The sequence below is a fragment of the Psammomys obesus genome, unplaced genomic scaffold (genome assembly GCF_907164565.1).
Source record: "Psammomys obesus unplaced genomic scaffold, mPsaObe1.curated_primary_1811, whole genome shotgun sequence".
NCBI lineage: Eukaryota > Metazoa > Chordata > Mammalia > Rodentia > Muridae > Psammomys > Psammomys obesus.
In genome coordinates, this window is record NW_026585895.1 from 48107099 (window position 1) to 48129123 (window position 22025).

Consider the following 22025-nt stretch of genomic DNA (forward strand, 5'->3'; position numbering starts at 1 on the left):
AGTAGCCCTTTAATTTTCCCAGCCTCGCTGTCTGGCTGTTGCTATGTATGGGATCAACTTCCTTAGCAACTACCTGGCCTCTTAAAGGGGACTTGAAACAGTGGTAGCCATTGGCCATGGCTCCCAAAAAGAAGTCAAACAAAGGAGGCAAGGAGTCTGAGGTTAAGAAGAAGAAAGGGGGCAAGAATATCAGTACGGCCTTGAGGTCTCCGGAGTCGATCTTGGTGGAGGAGCTGAAGGAATTCTACCACAAACAGATCCAAGACCTGGAGGACAGGCTTGCCCGGTGGGTGGGAAGTAGGGATGGATGTTAGTGCTGCCAGGCTAGAAGCACACAGGTTCAGACACTTAGATCTGGACTCTGTTATGTCAGGGCCCAGCCCTCCCTGCCTCAGTTTCCTAAGGAAACAGGGAACACTGAAGGTGGTGAGCGGGTAATGGATTTCCCCACCCCTTCATAGCTCCCAGAGCTTGGGGAGCATTAGCATCTCAATCCCAGGTAAGCCCCCCAACTCCCACCTCGCCCCAACAAGACCTTAAGCCCTATAAAAGGATAGTTTAACCAGTGGGATAAATTGGAAATGGCTCTCCCTGGTGGCCTGGGAGGTCACTTGTGCCCTTCATTCCTTATGCCAAGGCCCAGGGTTGTTTCTCTAGACTGGTGCTGTTTGCCTAAGTGTGTTAGTTTTGTTTTAGAGACAGGGTACTACCTTTTAGCCCAGGCTAGCCTCATACTCATGCTGATCCATCTGCCTCAGCCTCCCAAGTGTGGAGTGAGATTACCAGTGTGAACCATTACAGGTCCCTAAATGGAAGCTAAAGAAGGTGGATTTCCTACATGCGGCATTCTGTCTTAGGGCTGGGTTTATATGTGGCAGAGATGGCAGGGAAGGGACCTCTTAAGATTTAATGAGGGACATTACATTTGCTCTTTAAAAAACAACAAACAAACCCACTAGTTTTTAGGGCCAGTGAGATGGCCCAGTGCACTGCCCCTCATCCCCAGGCCCTGCACAGTGGAGGGAGAGAATCAACTCCTTCAGGTGGTCCTCTGACCTCCACTGTGCACAATGGCCCACATGCATGCATGTGCATACACAATCAATAAATAAAATGCAATAAAATGTCTACAAATGGTGGCTGGAGAGAGGGCTCAGTGATTAAGCGCACTGTCTGCCCTTCCAGAGGTCCTGAGTTCAATTCCCAGCCACCACATGGTGGCTCATGATGCCCTCTTCTAGCAGGCAGATGTACATGCAGTCAGAACACTCATACATTTTTTAAAATTAATTCATTAAAAATAAAATGGACATTTTTCTCTAAAAAAGTTTATAAAAATATAGTTTCTAACCTGGGCATGGTGGCACATGCCTACAATCTCAGGTTTGTCTAAGTCCCAGGCCAGCTTGTGATTTCCAGGCCAGCCTGGGCTGTAGGGTAAGATCTGGTCTCAAGAAAACAAGCAACAGGAAGCTAACTTTCTGACAACTGTTAAGTGCCCACCTCAGCCCCAAAGCACAACGCTTAAAATGGGGAGATGGCTCAGTAACCAAAACACCGGCCACTCAGATGTGGGGCTTGGAATCTGGATCTCTAGCACTCATACAAATGGTCCCACTGCATGGGATAGAGATGAAAGAGCCCCCTAGAGCAGAGGTTCTCAACCTGTGGGTCATGATGCCCTGAGACGCTCAGAGAATGCAGCTATTTGCATTATGATTCATTGCAGTAGCAAAATTCCAGTTATGAAGTAGCAACAAAAACAATTTTATGGTTTGGGGTCACCACCACATGAGGTGCATGTGTTAAAGGGTGCGGCATTAGGAAGGTGAGGACCACTGCTCTAACGCAGGCTAGCTGGCTAGCTAGACTGGTGAACTTGTGAGCTCCGGGTCCAGGTAGGAGACTGCTGCGATATTCAGGGTGGAGAACCTTGATTTCTTGTGTAATTATCACAGCTCCAACACCCTTAGGTCACTGGGAGTCTCAGCAAATAGCAGCCTCTGGCCTCCACGCACATGCACACACGTGCATACACACGAATACCACACATCTGTAATGAATGTAAACACAAGGCAACAAGGCAGTGGCTGGTCATAGGGTTGACGTTTCAGAAAGTCACAGCGGGCGCCAGGTAGGCGTAGATCCAGGAAGCCCTACTTTTAAAAAACTTACATTTTTTAAACATCTTTCTCCCTACTCCACCCTGATACCTTCCAACATCAGGTAGGAGAAAGGGTTGGCGGGAGAGGGGTGCAGTTCTCTTAGCTGCTTCCTGCTGGCTAGGGTTGTTGCGTTCTTTGGGGCCGGCCCCAACCCTTGTTTCAGGGGCTCTCCAGCTTCTTGTCTGAAAACAGCAACAGGAGCTGCAGAGGGGAATAGCAGCAATCTGGTTCCTTCCCAGAGTTCTCCTCTCTCTGGGCTCCGGCATTGAGTCTCTCTCCAGAGCCCTCAGATTCAAACTCTCTGCAGCTGGCAAAGAGCTCCTCTCAGAGCCCACATGAGGCAAATAGTCTGAATCAGTCCTATATCCCACACCTGGGATTAAACGAAACATGTCTGTATCTACAGCACCCTACACCGTCTCTGCTTCATACTAGTCCCACAAGAGAAGTCTTTGTTTGTTTGTTTGTTTGTTTGTTTGTTTGTTTGTTTGTTTTTGAGACATGGTTTCTCTGTGTAGCCTTGGCTGTCCTGGGTTCACTCTGTAGACCAGGCTGGCCTCAAACTCGGAGATCCTCCTGCCTCTGCCTCCCAGAGTGCTGGGATTAAAGGCGTGTGCCACTGAGCCTGGCAGGAAAACACATTTAACACATAGTTATTGGGTGCTTAATGTTTACCAAACTCTTAGGTCCTGAGATACAGAGGAAGGGCTTGACCAGCTGAGTGGGCTGGCTGTGGAGACAGGCATTGTGGGTAAGAGCCTCAGCTTCCAGGTCTGATTGACTTGGGTTCAAGTTCTGGTCTTGTCACTCTCTAGTTTTCTCTCCTTGAGCCTCAGTTTCCTTGTCTGTGATGTTGGGGAGTCTCAGCAAATGCATGCCTCCTGGAAACCAAAAACAGGTGTGAACATCTGTTACCACTGTGGAGCATGGGCTCAGTCCCCACAAGGCCTGTATTTGAGTGAGGTAACCAGGTGAAGTGGTACGCACCTTTGGTCCCACCACTGAAGAGGCAGAGTCAGGCTTGGACGCCAGCCTGGTCGACACAGTGAATTCCAGGACAACCAGAACTGTAAAGTGAAACCCTTTCTGTCTCAAAACAAATCAGTAAGTGAATATAAAAATAAACTAAACATTTGAGTGAGGTAAGAAACAGAAGATGCTGGCTAGGGAGATGACTCGGCAAAGTCCTGACAAGCAAGCAGGAGTGTTAGAGTTCAGATCCCAGGACTCCTGGGAAAAAAAAAAAAAAAGCCAGGCATGTCACTGTGTTATAACCATGACCTTGATGGGAGTGGCTCTCTGAAGCTCACCAGCCAGCCAGCCTAGCCAACCTCGTACACTTTAGATTCAAAGAGAGATGGCGGGTGTGGTTCACTCGACTTTAATCCCAGCACTCAGGAGGCAGAGGCAGGTGGATCCCTGAGTTTGAGGCCAGCCTAGTCTACAGAGAGAGTTCCAGGACAGCCAGGGCTATACAGAGAATCCTTGCCTCAGGAAAAAAAAAAAAAAAGATGATTCAGAGACACTGCCTCAGAAACTGAAGGCACAGAACCTTCCAAGAAGACACTCAACATTGACCTCAGGCTTACACACACACACACACACACACACACAAAACCTTAAAACATATAGTCTAAAGTCGAGCCCAGGCTGAGGTTAAGGCCTCCAGGTGTGACAGTGGGAGAGGAGACTGGAGTCAGGCCATGGGAAACCTGAAATGGCTCTTTGTGGAAGGGTCTGGGAGAGCATGTCCAGTGGCACCAGTGACCAGGCCTGTCCTGGCTCAGCCTTGTTCTCTGCCCTACCCAACCCCAGGTACCAGAGGAAGTGGGATGAACTCGCCGTGCAAGAGAAGCTATTCCGCCAAGAGTTCGAGCAGCTGGCCAACAACAAGAAGGAGATTGTGGCCTTCCTCAAGCGCACACTGAACCAGAGGGTGGAAGAGATCACAGACCTCAATGAGCAGCTGCAGAACCTACAGCTGGCCAAGGAGATAGAGAAGGACGCTTTCGAGGCACAGCTGGCCCAGGTTCGCCATGAGTTCCAGGAAACCAAGGACCAGCTCACCACAGAGAACATCGCCCTTGGTGAGGGGACCAGGGGGACGGGCCAGCACATGTGTGGGGATTTGCCACTGAAGGCTGCGGGTCCCACCTGGGAACCCCAGATGCCACAGCTACCTGGAGTAGCAACGCTGCATGGCGCTTCAGACACTGTCTGCCTTAGTTGTCCACGCATTCCCAAGGCCAGAAATGCTCCCCCTTCCCCGGCTTGTAGATGAGGAAATTCTTCAGAGAGATGGAGGGTCTGATGTACCCTTGAAAGGGGGCTGTTGGGACTTGTCTGCCCAGGGGAAGCTGCTATTGTCACGGTTACTCTCATGAGGGGAGGGACCAGGGGGGGGATTTCTTGAGGAAGAGGGAAGACATGGGCAAGTTTGAGACCTTGGAGGGGTGTCACTCAAGGCCCTCGGAGGCAGTGCCTCACCAGCCTTGTGGCTCCTGACGGGCAGGAGCAAAGCTGACTGCCCTGGAAGAATTCCGCCTGCAGAAAGAGGAGCTCACAGAAAAGTACCTGATTCTGGAGGAGCAGCTTCAGAAGCAGGAGGGCGAATACAAGGACTATATGTACAACCTGGAGAAGAAGTCTGTACTGGACAAGGACAGGTGGGCAGGCTGCGGACCTGCTGGGGCCACACACAGCAGTCTTGAGCTCTCCTCACTTTCCAGAAGGGGACCAATGGACTCCCCAGCCTCTGTCCCCCAGAACCCTGATTGGGACTCATGGGGGGTGGGGACAGAAGAGTAAGCTCCCAGCCAGTCCCCAGGAGGGCACTGGATGCTTCCCTGTCCTCTTGTCACTTCTTGTTACTTTGTGTTTATTTAATAGGTAAGAATGTTTCAGTGGTTTAAATTCCAAAGGCCCAGAGATTCTCTGTGGAAGAGCCTGGGTTCTCTGCCCGACCCCGACCCCCCCCCCAGCAAAAAAGGGGGGGTTACCAAGACTTACACCTACCCACTTGGCTCCCTTCCAACCCCACCCTCCTGGCCAGGCTGAGGAAGGAGATCATCCACCGTGTGAACATGGTGGCCACTGAGTTTCGAAAGGTGGCCACCAACCAGATGTGGGAGACAACCAGGAGGGCCATCTTAGAGAATAACAGCGTGACATTGCAGCTGTCCAAGGTGTCCCAGCAAGGCATCCAGCTGCAGCAGGAGAATGATCAGCTCAAGGGCGCCCACGACAGGCTGTGCCGACAGCTGGAGCTGCTGGAGGACACCCAAAAGATCATGGCCAGGAACAACAGAGGCCATCGGAAGGTAAGACCACCATGCCCTCCTCCTGCGAAATGAGGGCGGGCCTCAGAACCAAGTCATGAGGAGAGGGTTTGCAGTGAAGTCCCAGGCTTTCCTTATGGGGGTGCTGTCCCTAGCACTGGAGTCTGTTTGCTTTAAAGTCCTCATAACTGAGCGGAGCCCGCCCCTGCCTAGCTGTTGTCCAGAGGTGTGGTACTGGCCTGCCTGTACGTGGCAGTCCTAGCTGTACCTCCAGGAGGGAGGAAGGCGTGGGCTGGGGTCCCACCAGAAGTCTGCGGCACCTGCCCGCCACTGCAGATCATCCTCATGCTGACAGAGAAGTGCAGCCAGCAGAAACAGTGCACAGAGGAGGCAGAGCAGCTGCGTCAACAGCTCTCCAAACTGGAACAGAACTCCCAGAAGCTGCAGAACGACAACCAGACCCTGAAGTGAGCCGATCGGGATGGAAGCTGGGGGGAGCCTGCTGGGGCACGCCCTTGTCTAGAGCCTCAGGGTTTGGGCTATCAGAGTTTGGACTAAACTCAGGCTGAGGCCTGAGTTTAGATGAACTGCACAGAAAAGGCGGGGCACAGCAAAGAGGCAGTGCCAGCCAGAGGCGGGAGATGGGGCAAGCTGTGTGCTTTATCCTGTCCTGGGTCAGAAGCGAGAAAGACCAGCTGGAAGAGCAGCTGAGGAGGCAGGAAGCAGAGGCGGAGCAGCTACAAGAGAAGCTGACTGAGGAACAGAAAGTTCGGACCAGCCTCGAGACAGTCCTGGCCCAGGCCACCTCCCTCCTACAGGATATCATGCAGGTGTGCAGTGGGAGACACCAAGGGGCCAGCGGCTGGAGGACAAGTGTTGACCTCAAGAAACTTGCCACCAGAGCCAACCACAGAGGGCCTCTTTCCTGAGAGGCTCATGGCCAGACTTCTTTTCTGACTCTGGACCTCAAAGATCCATTCAAGAGTGGGTCTAGTCATACTAGGTACAGAGAAGGCTGAGGCAGGAAGATTCCAAATTCAAGACCTGACTGGGGCTGAATGGGTTCAAGGTACAGACCTTTAATCCTAGCACACGGGAGGCAGCAGTAGGCGGGCAGAAGAAAGAACAGAAGAGATTCCTTTCATATCTCCAAAGAGCTGAATTCCTCTTCTGGGGCTCTAGAGAGCCCCTAGCCTGATGGTTTGTCCACAGACCAGGAACGCTGGCTTGGAACATCGGGCATGGAGGCGGGTGGGTGTCTGGGCCGCTGTGGTATTTAGCCCACCTCGCACTGACAGATCCGAACAGACTCGGAGGATGGGGAGTTCGATGTGGTGCTCCAGCTGCAGCACAAGGAGCTCCTGCAGCAGCTGCTGGCCCTGCTCAGCAGGGCTGTGGTGTCAAAGTCACAGTTAGACTTCACTTCCCACCGGGAGAAGCAGCCCCAGGTCCCCTCCAAAGAGAGGTGAGGAGTCAGCCCTGTGGGCGCCTCCGCAGACCCTACACCTCCTCTTGCGGAAATGGAGGGGATGACCCCTGGTCCCTCTCCACAGCACCAAGGCGTCCAAGACAGCGGCTGCTTCTCTGCTGCAGCAGCTCTCCGCCATTACAACCTACCATCCAGGGGACCTAGGGCTGGTGCCTCGCCAGGTCCGCATCCCACCCAACCCTCAGGATGTCAGGTCTCTCTCATTCGCTGCCCGAATGGGGATCTGCCAGTTACAGAACACTAATGAGGTAGGGGTGCAAGGGACCCTGGGGACAGCAGGCTGACAGCTAGCCTTAGTTCTGCCAGGCTGTAGTTGGGTGGCCTCAGGGATAGCGTAGGATCTATCTGATCCTCCCCACCTGTAAAATGGCCTAAGGCTAACCAATATCTACCCATCCCCTGAAAAGAGGGTCTGTCAGACCCTTTTGTCCCCACCCCACTGGCAAGAAATTAGAGGCTCCCCCCACAGGAGGCTTCAGATTTCAAGCCAGCATCTTTTAATCTTGCAGATCTACTCATCTGTCGCTCTCAAAAAGTTCAGAAAGTTTAACCTTCCTAGACGTTTCCTATACCACAAGTAGCACATGGAGAGACCAAGTCACCGCAGAAACAGACTGTTGTGGCCACAGACCTTCCTTGAATCTGCAAGTGGCCCTGGGCAACCCAGACAAGTTACATAAACAGTGGGTACCACATGTGTCATGGCAGTTGTGTGGCCCTTTCCGGGCTTCAGGGCACGGGCAGGCAGGCAGTCGTGTCTACTGTGGTCAGAGCCCGAGGCTTCGAGCACGGATGTGGTCCAGGAGCAGGTCAGTGGCCTGATCCAGCAATGGGGACAGTAGCTCCTGCTCCTCTGGGGAGAAGCATCCCAGGACATGAGCCTCCACCATATTAGGGTGTGTGGGGCGCCCGATGCCCACCCGCAGCCTTGGCATTGCCTGTGGGGTTGCAGGAAAATGAGGGTGTCTTGGTGAGATACACTGAGGACCCCACGCCGGCCACCCCCACCCAGGGCTGGTCAGAGGGGTAGACTCACACTGGACTTCAGACAGCTAATGCAGGACCGGACGCCATTGTGGCCCCTTGGAGGGATGTGCAGAGGAGTGAGCACTTCCTAAGGCAGCGCTCTTCCTCACTTTCCCCTCCCAGGCCTCCTTCAGGGCAGCCCAGCCTACAGACAAATGTTCAACAACCCTACTCCGCCCTGACAGAGGCCGGCATCCCTACCCAATCCTGAGAACAGGCAGGCTCACCTTGCGCTGCCCCCCAGCTTCAGAGCTAGCTTTCCCAGGGGCTTGTCCAGTTCATCGTGCACCAGATAGATCTCCTCCGCAGCCAGCCCAAACAACTCCGCTGGAGACGAGGAAACAACACCCTCGTCACTTCCCATCTGCTCAGAGGGATCACAACGACCCCGCACATAAAGAAACAGGCTCCCCAAGTCCTCACTGCAGTAGTTCGGGCTCACCAGGCATTTGTCACAATTGAAACCCCTCTCTGGTCTCTGTGCCCTCTTATCCATGAAACCCATAACTCACCAGCTTGGGCAACGCTGCGCCCGTTGACGTTCATGAGGCGCCGCGGCCGGAGCAGTACCAGCTGGGCATCCCCAAGAGGGGCCAGGGCGAGGTCGGCAGCACACCTTGAGTCAGGAGCCCAGCTCTCCGCCACTCCCAGTCGCCGCGCTATTTGTCCCACCACCGCCATGCCCACGCTGTGCCGGGTGCCCGGCATTCCGTGGTTCCCTAGGCCGGCCACCTGCGGGCAACACACAGAAAACACAGAGGAGCGCCAGGATTCTGGAAGCATCGCCTAGGAGCCTGGGAACTCCTGGTGGCCCCACAAGAACGGGGGTGCCGCACCTAAGTTTTGAGCCGGTCAATATTGCAGCTGTTTAACTAAGTCAAAACAACTCACAAGGAGCCCGGAAAGACGGCTCAGAAAGTAAGGGTACTTGCTGACAAACTAGGTTCGATCCCCGAGACCCAGATGGTGAAGCGCACCAACTCCCAAGTTGCCCTCTGACAGCCACACGCACATGCACACACATGCATTCGCAACCTAAGATTTTAAATGTTGGCGGGTGGGCACTGACAAGGAGCTTGGGAAACTTTATCCGGGAGACGGTGGCAGCGGCGGAGCCAGGCCCCTGGACACTACGCGGTCAAACCACGCCTCGCTCACCAGCCACCGCTTCCCAGGGAACGGAGCCTCCGAAACGCACCGCCTCAAAGCCCAACTCCGTCGCATTCCGGGGCGGAAAAGGCCGAACTGCAACACACCAACCCCATTCAGGGCCATGACCCCGCCCCTTGACGTCAGACAGCCCTAAACCAATATCATCGCCACGTGCCAAGCAACGACCAATCCAGGCCGAGTTTGGTGTCCACCTTGCCTCTGCGGGGCGGAAGTGGGCGGGGCTCGGCCAAGGCCAGCCTCTGGGTGCATTCCACGGCGTTGTGTATCCCTGTGTCGTCCATCGCCTTTGCTCGGGGGCGGGGGCGGGGTGTCGTGCCTCGTTACGTTTCTACTCTAGCCCGCCTCGGCGCGCACAGTCCACAGGTTCTTTCCTTGACGTAGGCCTTGACTCACCTAAGCTTCTATTGACTCTCGGAGGCGTGGCCAAATGGGCGGGGCCTATGGGCATCCTGGAGCTGGTGCCTAGCAACGACGGAGGCAGGGAACCAGGGAGTTAACTCAGGCTAGAGGTCAACCTGGAAACTTGGCCATGTCAGATAAAAGCGAGGTGAGGGCTGAGGAAGAAGAAGGGGAAGGCCGAGGCAGAGGGCAGGGCTGCAAAAAGGGCTTAAAGCAGAGCCGGTCAAGCCCTTCAGGGGAAGCTTCAGCATTTGTAGTGCGGGAGGCCAGACGGATGATGGGCCTCCCAGCCCTAAAGGAGAGGGCAGAGAGGTTTTCTTAGGGATTTTGTTGTTGTTGTGTTTTTGTTTTATAGACTGAGTATAGCCTGCCTGCCTCTGCCAGTCAAATGCAGGAATCAAAGGTGAGTACCACCACAGCAGCCCCCGTGGAGAGATTTTGAGGAGTGAAATGCAGGACTTTAGGACTGAAGAGACATAGGTTCCTGATTCTGGTGACAATGGGAAGGGTAACCACACAGAAGTGAGAAGTCCTGGGAAGATAGTAATCGAAGTGCTTGCTCAGTGTGGTCTGCTGGGTGTGAGTCTCAGGGAACTCTCAAAAGAACTGACAAGCAACCTCAAGTCCTGCATGTGGAGCAGGGTCTGAGCTGGGGTGCTGAGAACACTGGGCAGAGCACAAGGTAGGGCCGGCAGAGTCCAAGAGGGGAACAGAGGACGCAGCAGCTACGAGGGCTTTCGTCTCCTTGATCTTCACTGCAGGAGAGGGAAAGAGGCAGGGCTAGGGAAGTGTTGGAACTCTGTGGGACTGTTGAGCTCCAGACTGGGCGTGCCTTCTACTAGGAGGCTTTTCCACACCTCCTCCACCAGGCAGAGTTCCTGGGAAAGTGTAGAAGCGATGTGGGGTGGTCCCTGAGGCCTTCCAAGCTTACTGCCCCTGGTGTGGTTCTAGGAGCCTGACAATGCCAAGGTGAAGAAAATTGTAAAGCTGAAGGTCCCTGAACCCCGGGAGAAGATCTTGCGGCGCATCTTTGGGTCCAGCCAGGTGTTCTATAGGATTGATGATATTCAGAAACCAAAGATATCGGGGACATCAGTGCCTGTCAAAGTCAAAGAGTAGTGAGTGACTTCCTTGTCCCCAGCCCCAGGTTCCTGCTGCACACAGTCATTAACACAGGGTACAGCCTTAAGGTGGCTGCTGTCCCTCTCTGTGCCTCAGTGAACACTAATGGATGAAAGGATAAAAGGCTGATGGCCTGAAACCCTCCTTGGAGCTCTGATTCCTTTTCCCTCCCTCCTGCCTATCCCACTGTGACCTGAGAATGTCTTGGGCTGGTCCAAGATCAAGGCCAGCCCCACTGCCTCTACCCTTCCTGTCCTCACAGCTTTCATGAAGGCCATAAGTGCCTAGAACAAGAGGACTGGGAGACGGCTGTGCTGTTCTTCTCCCGTGCCCTCCACCTGAACCCCAGCCTGGTAAGACAGTCAGAGTCCCGGGAAGCCTCTGGCTTACACTTCTGCCTCCCTGTCACACCTCCCAGGACCATCAAATTCTTGCTAGGCCTTGAGGAGCCACCCCGAGGGCAGATAATGGAGAGGAAGCAGCAGCCTGGGTCTCTTTGTCTTCAGGTAGACTTCTACATTTTCCGTGCTGAGGCCTTCATCCAGCTCTGCGACTTCTCCTCTGCCCTCCAGAACCTGCGCAGGGCCTACACCTACGAGCCAGACAATACCAAATACCTGCGGCGGCTGTCCTTCATGCTCTACCTCCAGGTGCCTGGGCTGCCCGGCCCACAGAGCGGCGCTCACCCTCCACCCAGCTACTGGCTTGCCTTTCAGCTGCAGGGAGTCTTCCTGGGATAGGATCTGAGTGCCTGGAGCCTCCTGGCCCTGTGTCTGTGTCCCCACTTGCTGCCCTCATCACCGGTTTACTAATTTCAACAGCCAGGGGTGTCTAAATGGAACTTCTGCAGTAAGGATATGATCTACTCTATACTGTCTACTAGGGCTGCTACTGGCAACAGGGGAGTATTGAGCCCTTAGAATGTGACAAGTGTGACTGAAACAAATTTTAAATGTGATTTGGTTGAGTCAATAGGGGTGTTGCTCAGTGGTAGGAGGCCTTCCTGGCATACAGAGGGCCCTGAGTACTATCCCTAGAACTAAGTAAAAATTTTAATTGCTTAACATTTATTTTTTATTTATTCACATGTGTATGTGCGCATGTGTGTACGTAGGGAGGTCAGAAGACAACCTGCAGAAGTCAGTTGTCTCCTAGCATGTGAGCACACATGGTGACAATCACCTTCACCCACTGAGTCATCTCGCCACCCTCGGTGTCTGTTCTTTTGAAGGTCAGATATTGGGTACAAGTTGAGTTGGCTGTAGCAGTGTTAGAACATCTGCCAAGGGCCTGAGTTCAAGCCCCGGTCTCATAAAACGCCAAATCATTTGGTTTTACAAAGAAGCATTGGGGGCCAGTGAGATGGCTCAGCAGGTGAGAGTGTTTGCCTCTTAGGCCTGACAACCTGATTTTTTTTTTTTTTTTGACAACCTGAATTTGATAGCTGAGATCTACACAATGGAAAGAGAACAGACACCTGCACCTTATGCATGACTTCCACGCGTGAGCTGTGACATGAGCCTGCCTCCTACCCAGAACAAATACATGTAATAAAAAAAGAAACACTGGGCCAGGCAGGGTGGTTCAGGCTTGCAAGTCCAGCGCTCCAGAAACTGAGGCAGGAAGACTGTCATGAGTTCAAGGTCTGCTGCGGTCACATAGTTCCTGACCAGTATGGGCTACAGTGTGAAACACAAAACAGACATACCAGAGAAGGCAGGAGAGCCCTCAAAGCACTCAGATAACTGTTCAAGGGCCCGTGTCCTGCCAGCTCACTTCCTGTGTCATCTTGGGGAGCTCACTTCACCTCTTTGGCCTTATTTCCTTCATCTGAAAGAGGGGGAGGATGTTTGTGAATTCCAGACCACCACCGCTCTCACCTGCTGTCGAGTTCTTTCTCAAATCTCCATGTAGCTGTGTTCCTCTCTGTTTCTTGATGTCTCTTCTCAGCTCTGCATCTCTCCATCTCTGTCTCTTGAAGTCTCTGTCTCTGTCCAGGCCTCTCTCCCTATGCTCTGCCAAACGTAGAGTTCAGCAGAGCTGGCGTTATAGCAGAACTGACAGTCCCCTCTCCTCAGGGACAGTGCCTGTTTGAGCTGTGTGAGTTCCAGGAAGCCCTGTATGTCTTCCTGCAAGCCTCTGACCTCCAGCCCCAGAACCCTTCTTTCAGCTACCGATGGTGAGTGTGCCATGCCTTCAGCTCTCCCAGCAGCCTCTTCCTGGCCCAGGCTGAGTATCCTCTGCCCTCTGCTCTCTACCCCCAGCATAGCCTGCCTACTGGCCCTCAAGCGGCCTCAGGAATGCCTCTCCCTCATCACTAGGGAGGTGAAGCAGGGCAGGGCCACTGCTGATGTCTACATTCTCCGGGCCCAGCTCTACAACTACTTCCAGAAGGTAGTGCACAGTGGGCAGGGGAGGTATGTGGCCTGGAGCCCCCAGTGTGTCCCAAGATGACAGAGGAGGCAAGGCCAGCTGGAAGTCTTATCCCTGTATGTCCACGCAGTGCCTGAGGACCCTGCCTACTCAGGCAGGGTCCTGCACCAGTCAGCCCTGGCTCTGTCCCAGACCCGTGCTAGGCTCTATGGTGACCACAAAAGGGGTGGGGGCTTGAGTATGTCACACTATCCCTGTACCTTTAGAGCTCTCGGCTGAGACATGGGTTCTGGGGATCCACACTGTCCTCAGACCTATGCAGAAAGCACTTTACCTGCTTCAGGCGCATGCATTCAAGACACCATAGACATTAGCTGATATGGCCCTTCCTCTTGGCTTCCTTCCTTTCCTTCCTTCCTTTTTTCTTTTTTCCTCTTCCTTCCTTCCTTCCTTTCTATCTTTCTTTCCTTTTTCTTTTTGTTGTTGTTAGTGTTTTTTTTTTGGGGGGGGTCTCGTTTTTTTTTCAAGACAGGGTTTCTCTGTGTAGCCCTAGCTGTACTAAACTCATTCCAAAGGCTAGGCTGGTCTCAAACTCACAGAGCTCCACCTGCCTCTGCTGGGATTAAAGATGTATACCACGACACCGGGCATCCTGTCTTTCTTCTGTACGTGCACAGTGGACAAGTTCTAAAGCCCCGCCTCCCTGCTAGGCTGAGCATGGGACAGAGAGTGCAGAGAACAGCTTGGGGACAATGGATGCAGGGTCACAGGGAGTAGGTTAAGGAGGATGTAGGCAGCAAAGAGGGGCCTACAGGGAGAACAGTGGGTCCCCGGTCTTTCTCGGTAGAGTGTTCCCTGGGACAGTGACCTCTAGGGGATACTTCCAGCTGCTGTGGAGTCTGTCAGTTGGAGAGACAGTCCTGGGAGGAGGCAGAATGCAAGAGGAAAGAGTGAGGGGGATGGGGAATGTGTCCATAGTCCTGATAGAACTGAAGGGAAGAGGCTCCTGAGCAGTGTGCCTCATTCTAGGTGAGCAGGGATGTTGGCAACAAGATGGGGAGGAGCTAGAGAGGATAAGAGGAAGAAGGGTAGATTCATTTCATTTCACCAGGCCAGGATGGAGAGTGGCTGAGCAAGGGTGCCCACACAGGTTCTAGCCAGAGGCTGGGCTTTAGTGTCACACAAGTGACTCCATGGAGTCCCCTTCAAAGGCAAGAGTCTACTCATAATATTTATTGCTGACTCCCGCCTCCACTTGTGTCTTGTGAAGAGCTGCTCTGACCCAGATCTTTGCTCAGGCCCATCCCCAAGACTGACAGGAACCCTTAAAGGAAGGTGAACAGTAAAACAGCCCACAGGTGCCTGGACCAAGGCCATACAGCCAGTGCTCTAGCCCATGACAACCTCAGCCCCACCCTGTATCATCCACTGCTCAGTCCTCCCAGCTTACCCTCCAACCAGTTACCCACAGGACAGTGAGGTGCTTGCTAAGACTGCTGACTGACTGGCTAACCCGCATACCAGTGGAAGGCATTTGCCTGGAATGCTCTCTGCTCATACCCAGACTTCAGTCTGTCCTTGGTCACAGCTGCTGTGGATGTAAGGGACAGGAAGTGGAGGAAGGATGCAGGAGAGAAAGAGGCCACACAATGTCCTCACCTCAGGACTCCTACTAGGAGATAACATCAGCATAAATTAAGGCTGACCGGCCTCAGTGAGGTCGCACTTGGAAAGGAGCTTTTAATGTTGAGGCTGGGGATGGATTTTCTTTCCCCCTGATGTTCCCTGCCTCATTCAGGAGGCCAGGAACGTAGAACAATAATGTAGGGGAGGGACACAGGATTCATGGTGGGATACCGGCTTGTCTTCTAGAGGCCTGCTTCCTCTCCTTGCTCCTGGGAGAGTGCCACCCCACCATGCCACCCCTCCACTCCTGCAGGCCAAGCTCTGCTATCAGGACCTTCAAAGCGCCTTGAACTTGGATCCCAAGCACCCACAGGCCAAAGGGCTGCTCCAGATGATGGTGGACCAGGCCAAGAAGTCTCTCCAAGATGCCAGCATCCTGGCTGTGCAGGGCAAGCTGCACCGCGCACTGAAACGTATCAGCTGTGCCATTGAGAACAACCCCCTGGACCCCAACCTCTACCTCTTCCGGTACCAGGGTATAGAGGGGCTGGTCCTCCTGAAGATCTGCTGTGTGGTCTCAGGAAAGTCTCTGGCCCTCCCTAGGCCTCAGCTTCTCCCTCTAGCCCCTAATACCCTCTCCCTCCCTGCTTTTGGCTGGGATCATGGCACCAGAGAGGTGGTCCCTGTGATAACCTGGGAATCCTAGGACCCCAGCCAGGCCTGTTGAATGGTTTATTATGGGAGCGTGTGAGGCTAGGGATAATATCTGGTATCCCAAGGATTTGGTGCCATTCAATCTCCCTAAACCTGGCGGTTTTCTCATCTAGATAGTTGGCTAAAGTGTGTGTACACAAAGGCCTAAACAGGGGCATGTGAGATGGCTCAGTGGGTAAAGTAGCTTGCAGAACAAATCTGTCAACCTGAGTTCAATTCCTAGAACCCACATAAAGGTGTAAGAGAACTAACTCCACAAAGTTGTCCTGAACATGGAAGAGAGCACATATCTGGCTCACAATCTGGGAAACTATCCAGATGACTAATAGGTTATCCAGGCAGTAATCTTTAGGACCAAGCCCAGAGTTCAGACCTAGGACTTGTGGCACAATTCACTACAGTCAGAGGTCATGGTCCAGAAGGCCTAGGGTGGCCAGTAGCCTTTCTAGCCAAATGGAATGCTTGTGGCCCTTGTGTCCCTCTCTGCTACCTGCCATGTCCACCACAATAGGGGTACCTTGCACAGACGGCTCCAGCAATTCAACCCAGCTGTGGAAGATTTCCTGAAGGCGCTGGACATGGTGACTGACAACCAAAGCAACCTGGCACGGCAGGCTCAGCGCCAGCTGCTGCTGACATACAACGACTTTGCTGTGTACTGCTACACCCAGGGTGCCTATCAGGAGGGTGTGCTGCTGCTGAACAAGGCAATCAGAGACGAGCAGAACGAGAAGGGCCTGTACATCAACCGAGGCGGTGAGCTGGGTGGCTGGCAGTCAGACCCTTGCTAACTGCTGAAGGAGTCCAGGCTGGGCCCTAGTTTTCCTCTGGGAGTTGGGGATGCACTCAGACCTCGCCCTCGGGTCCTAGATTGCTTCTTCCAGCTGGGCAACCTGGTCTTCGCGGAGGCAGACTACAGCCAAGCGCTGGCTCTGAGCCCACAGGACGAGGGAGCCAACTTTCGAATGGGTGCGCTGCAGGAGAAGATGGGTCTCTGCCTGCAGAAGCGCAGGTGCGCCACAGGCGGGTGAAAGAGGGGCGTGGCTGAGGACAGTGCTGGACAGGGAAGGGGCTCACCAGAAGCCACCTGCTAGTTGTCTTCTGGACAGAGATTTTATTCACATCTTCACCACAAAATAAATTTGATGGCTTTAGTAATTAAGCTTTTTAATGAAAAAAGTTCAATATTCAATAATGTTTGATTCAGAATGTATTTTCAAGTCCTGCTACTCTCCCACTAGCCTCTCTCTAAAGATTCCTTCAGGACTTAGGCTGATTTCCAGCACCCACATGGCAACTCAGTTCCAGTGATCAAGCATGGTGCACAAACTTACATGCAGGCAAAATACCCATACACATTTTAAAAAACATCAGGACCAGGTGTGGTGGCCCACGCCTTTAACACTAGCATTTGGGTGGCAGAGGCAGGTATATCTCTAAGAGTTCAAGGCCAGCCTGGTCTACATATTGAGTTCCAATAAACCAGGGCTATATAGCGAGACCCTGTCTCAAAAAAAAAATTAAAAAAAACAAACAAAAAATAGGGTACAACCAAAGTTATAGTATCCATGTGTCAGGTCCATCAAGGGCCTGGCTGACATGAATGGGAAAGAGGAGTGTGCCAGGAGCTAGTTTTCCTCCAATTCCTTGGTGCCCAGTAGCTAGCTACCATCTTTCCTGGCAGCTCATAGCAGCCTTGGGCATGTCCCTCAGGCAGTTCCAGACAGCAGAGCACCACTTCTCATTAGCCATAAAGCACGACCCTAAGAAGGCCCAGTACTACCTGCACCGCGCCAAGATCCGACAGGTCCTGCAGAATCTTATGGGGGCTCGCCAGGATGTTGCCACTGTCCTGCTCCTGAACCCCAACTTTCCAAAGGTGGGCTCCTACTGAGCCGGAAAGGCTCATACCCTGCCACTTGACTGCTGCTCCTGTCCCTAGAAGAAACCAGTGACAATGAGCTGCTACCCACATTAGCCCTCCTCCCCACTAGCCCACCTCCCAACTAGCCCAACTAGCCCTCCTCCCCCACTAACATTACCCTCCTCCCATCCACAGGTGCAGAGTGGGGTTCATACAGGCCCTGCTGTTCAAAAGCCAGTCCCTGTTCTGTCTGGCTCCCAAGCCATTAGGGAAAGGTCCATTTCCCGTTTTCTCCTGCTCCTTCTGGGTTAAAAGGCCCCAGTTTAGGGAGTTTATGGAAGCCTCTGTGTTCATCCCTGAGGTGAAGGGAGCTCCAACCCTCTGCCCATTGTTCCAACTCTGGGTACCCTTTTCCTGGCAGATAGCCCCGGTGATGAACAGCCTGTTTCCTGGCATGACTGTGGAAAATGTGCTTAACAGCCAAATGGCCCAACTAGCCAAGCTGGAGCTAAGTCGGATGATAGAAAGTGGTCAAAAGGCCAGCCACCCTCAAAACGTTGTGGTGTAAGCTTGTGTGGAACAGGGACCTCTGGCCAGGAGTGGGTGCTGGTGGGGGCTCAGAACTCTCTGGCCCAGCTGCCTTTTAGGGCCCACACTGTCTGGTCCCTGGGGACAGCAGGTTGGTTGGATTCCAGAGACTGATCAAGGGTCCTGGGAAACCACTTGACAGGCAAAGGCTAATGGACCGAAAGAAAGCCCGGGCCCTGCTGGAGTCCTGGAATCAGGGAGTGATTTTCACCGAGATCCCGGAAGAGGACATGGAGACCCTCCAGACTCTGAAGGAAAAGGAAGAGGTAGCAAAGGAGAAAAAGGTGAGTGGAGCTCCTGCTGAGGCCCTCGGAGTCCAATATGAGGCTGACCTACCTCATCGGAGAAGGAGAGACGAGAGCAAGGGTGCCCGCCCCATGACTGTGCCGTGATCACAGAACTCGGAAAACTGGCCACGTGTGCCTTGCTTTCCTTACTAAGTTGGCCCTAACTTGTCTATGGCTACAGCATAGACAAGTACAGTGTGTGTGTGTGTCACTTGTGTCACATGTGTGTTCTCTGAGCAGGACACATGCCCATGTGGAGGTCAGAGGAGGATGTTGGGTGTCTTTCCTTCTCAATTATGTTCTACTTTATTGAGAGTAAGAGAGCCTCAGAACCTTCCATGTCTGCTTCCTCCACTCCACCCCGGTGCTGGGCTACAGGTGCACATGGCCATCCCAGACTGTGTGCGGTGCCTGGGGCATCAGCTGAGGTGGTCATGCACTAATCATCTATTTCCCTGCCTGCTATTATTACTTTTCAATAGGGTGTCACTACATGGCCCTAGCTAGCCTGGAATTCACTGTATAGACAAAGCTGGCTCTAAACTTGATGAAATCCACCTGCCCCTGCCTCCCTACCAGCAGGGATTAAAGGCGTGCAACATACCACCAAACCACACCACACCCCGACCTGTTTGTTTTGAGCCAGTGTCTTACAGCTACCCTAGAATTTATGTAGCTTAGGCTGGCCTCAAACTTTCAGCAATCCTCCCATGTTAAGCTCCAAAGTGCTAGGACCTACAGATGTGAGCCAACACGCCCATTTTTAAGTGCACAAGTCTTTTGTTTTTGTTTTACGAGACAGGGTTTCTCTGTGTACACTTGGCTGTCCTGAAACTCACTTTTTAGACTGGGCTAGCCTCAAACTCAAGATCCGTCTGCCTCTGCCTCCTGAGTGCTGGGATTAAAGGCATGTGCCACCACTGGCCGGCTTCCCTCCCCCAATCCTCTACCCTGCACAAGTTTTAAATTGCACAAATCTTAAGTGAGGGGTTAGTTAAATTTTTCACAAACTAAGTATACCATGGCCTCATCAGCCAAGTCAACAAACACCTTCTCAGCTCCCAGAAAGCCCTTTGTGCATGCACCTATCTAGGCCCCTGCTCCATGCCCCACTTCTGCACGAGGCTGCCCCAATTCCTAACTCCATACTATGAGGCTTTCCCTTCCTTTAAATGACTAAGTGTGGCCTGCTGTCTTGTCTCCGGGTCCTTTCCCTAAGTGTCACATTTCTGAGATTCACAGGAGTGTCTGCACCAAAATCAATGAAGTCTATATTCAACAATGCCACGAGGCTGTAGTGAATGCTATACCAGTGTTCTTCCTAGGAAAGAGCAGACATTCACTTGTGTACCCAAAGTTATTGTGGGCATCATCTCTCTGGGAGATAAGCTGAGATGGGCATAGCCCACAGCCCAACGGGATGGCTGGCAGGGGGCTCTCAGCTTCTCCTCCCCACCTATAGATGTGACCATGGGTGGAGGAGGCCACAAGTTTTGCTGGATACAAAACTTGTTCTCTCCTTGGCAACAAGTGGCTCCAGCAGGTTACTTAGGTGCTCAGAGACTTGACCCTCTGAATTAGGAAACAGTCACAGCAGAAGTATCCCTATTGGGTGAATGAAAGAATGAAGCATGGGAAAGAGACTGCTCAGTTCCTAACGTGCATTCCCCAGGGCTCAGCACTTGAGTTTACAGTAGCCTGGCCCCATGTGAACCAATGTTCCTCAAGCACTGTTTCCAGGACACAATGCCTGCCTAGCCTAACTAACAGCCTGCCTGCAGTTTTCCCCTCATTTTACCTAGTGTCTGTGAGGAACTCCAAGCTTGGGAGAAAGAGCAAGCACAAGGTGGAAAAAAAGGTGGGGGAGATATGGTTCAGTGGTTAAGTCAATACTCCTTTTATAAAGGACTGAGTTTGGCTTCCAGCACCCATACTGGGCTGCTCACACATGCCTAACTCCATGTATCTGATGCTCTCTTCCGACTTTTGTGGGCACCTGTACTCTTGCGTACATACAAACACTCATGCATTCACATTTCAAAAAGTAGAAAATAAATCTTAAAAAAAAAAAAAAGATTTCTAGCCATGTGGTGGCACACGCCTTTAATCCCAGCTCTAGGGGGGCAGAGGGCAGGCAGGTCTCTAAGTTTAAGGCCAGCCTGGTCTATGGAGCGAGTTCCAGGACAGCCAGGGCTACATGGAGAAACCCTCTCTTGGAGGGAAACAAATAGAAAAGGCTGAAGTGTCCTATGGCCTTGCGGGCCCATGGCTGTGAGTGCAAGGGTCAACCAACCTGCAGCTCTCCACCCTGATTCTTGCTATAGGCGAAGGCTGCTCAGAAGTTGACATCCCTAACAGACAGCTACCTGGACCAGAGCTCCTCAAGCTCAGTCTTCAGCAGTAAGTCCTTGATGTTCCTGCTAAGCCTAGAAAGCAGCAGAGGAGTCAAGCTGAGTATGACCTTGGGTTCTGCCTTGCTTTGTCTCTGCAAGTGACTCTCACGTTAGGAGTAACCTCCCAACTTCAAAGGGATGTGGCAAGGACTAAGAGGGTCAGTGCCCAGCACAAAGTTGGGACCAGTCACCCTCGGGCCCCTCTCAGTTATCACTACTTCCCCCTCTTCCTTCTAAGGTCTGTTCTTTTTCTCTCTGCTTGTTAGTGAACTGAGCCATACACCTGAACTAAGCCATACACCTCACGCATATCCAACGTTTTTAGTCCCAATGTTGCTATCACCAGCCAAAAGGGGATGAAGGGGCAAAGCAAGAAGGCTGCTCCTCAGAGCCCCCCGGAGTGGGGTGGCAGCAACGGAGAAGGCTGGTCCCAGTGCTCGTTGGTGCAAAGTGGCAGTATTAGTCCCCATCCTTCCATTTGGTTATCATCCCCAAACGGGCCCTGAGACAGGCCTGTGCCTAACAACTAGTGACAGGGATGAGTGGCCCAGTCCTGTCCCCAGGAAGTGAATCTTAAGACAGCTAGGGGTAGTGGGGTTAGAGGGCAGGAGTGTGGCTAAGACCAAGGGGGTCAGGGTAGGCTCTAAGGAGCTGAAGGAAGAATAGGGATTTGCTGCATGTAAGAAGGGGTAGGGAGGAGTTTAGAGGCTTGTGGGAAAACCTTCTGGGGAGAGCCAGAAGAGAGGCCAGAGAGGGCTTCTTGTCACCCCACAGCCTAGGCACATTGAGAAGGTGGGCCTGGTGGGAGTTGGTAGGTCTCAGGGCTATGGGCTGGAGGTGGCCTGGAAGGCCCCTCTTCCCAGAGCTGCCTAGAGAGGCCAATGGCTGCTCTCGGAATACTTTCCCAGTTCTGAGCGCATCAGGGTTGGAGCTGTCAACCAGTCAGGAATATAGAAGCAGCACTTCCACCACAGCTGTGATGCCCTCTGAGCGCGTGCTGCCAAAGCCTCAGACAGACCCCAGAAAGATCAGAAAGATCCTAGGCCTGAGTAGAGGCTCTAGGGTCAGCCAAGTCTCAGAACACCAAAAGCAGTACATGCTTGAGACCACACCTACCTATGGCGTAAGGCACAACTCCAACAAGCCAGAGGCCAACCAAGGCCCAAAGCCAAAGCCCAGGAAGACAGAGGCTGCCCAGGAGCCCACCCAGACCTCCAGCGCGACAGACGTCACCGAGGGCTCAAAGCCTGGCAAGACCAGGGCTACCCTGAGCCCAAAAGAAAGACTCAGAAGAGCCAGGGCTGTTCGTGCCCAGAGCTGGAAGCTCAAGGCCCAGAGCAATTGGGCTTCCAGCCAGAGCCAAGCCAAGAAGTCCCAGGACAAGCCTCCAGGGTCCATCCCAGGTGAGGAGAACTCCAGCCACAGTGAGAGCCCAGAAACAAATTTCAGCAAAGCTGATAGCATCTTGGATCTGAGCTTACAGAGTCGCCCAATCCTAACCTTTATGCTCCCCGATAAATGAACCAAT

At 53.0% G+C, this 22025-nt stretch overlaps 3 protein-coding genes across 3 annotated transcripts; 2 read left to right on the forward strand and 1 right to left on the reverse strand.

Annotated features, from left to right (window-relative positions):
* Nucleotides 1-116: 116 nt before the first annotated feature.
* On the forward strand, nt 117-7531 carry Cfap157 (cilia and flagella associated protein 157). The gene is made up of 9 exons (XM_055600549.1): nt 117-286; nt 3981-4252; nt 4678-4831; nt 5218-5485; nt 5780-5910; nt 6123-6273; nt 6742-6908; nt 6997-7180; nt 7442-7531. The coding sequence occupies exons 1-9, from the start codon at nt 117-119 to the stop codon at nt 7511-7513; spliced, it is 1569 nt and encodes a 522-aa protein (XP_055456524.1). The 3' UTR covers nt 7514-7531.
* On the reverse strand, nt 2819-9223 carry Ptrh1 (peptidyl-tRNA hydrolase 1 homolog). The gene is made up of 7 exons (XM_055600547.1): nt 9117-9223; nt 8471-8690; nt 8186-8285; nt 7969-8014; nt 6521-7870; nt 3153-3232; nt 2819-3046 (listed from the first exon to the last, which is right to left on the reverse strand). Exons 1-5 carry the CDS (start codon nt 9180-9182, stop codon nt 7700-7702), a joined length of 603 nt encoding a protein of 200 aa, XP_055456522.1. The 5' UTR covers nt 9183-9223; the 3' UTR covers nt 2819-3046; nt 3153-3232; nt 6521-7699.
* A 349-nt stretch (nt 9224-9572) lies between these two features.
* Nucleotides 9573-22019, forward strand: Ttc16 (tetratricopeptide repeat domain 16). Its single transcript, XM_055600268.1, has 15 exons — nt 9573-9678; nt 9886-9933; nt 10482-10648; nt 10915-11005; nt 11159-11302; nt 12731-12831; nt 12917-13046; nt 14965-15179; nt 15877-16121; nt 16236-16377; nt 17079-17244; nt 17651-17793; nt 17960-18101; nt 20429-20517; nt 21413-22019. The coding sequence occupies exons 1-15, from the start codon at nt 9661-9663 to the stop codon at nt 22017-22019; spliced, it is 2448 nt and encodes an 815-aa protein (XP_055456243.1). The 5' UTR covers nt 9573-9660.
* The last annotated feature ends 6 nt before the right edge of the window (nt 22020-22025 follow it).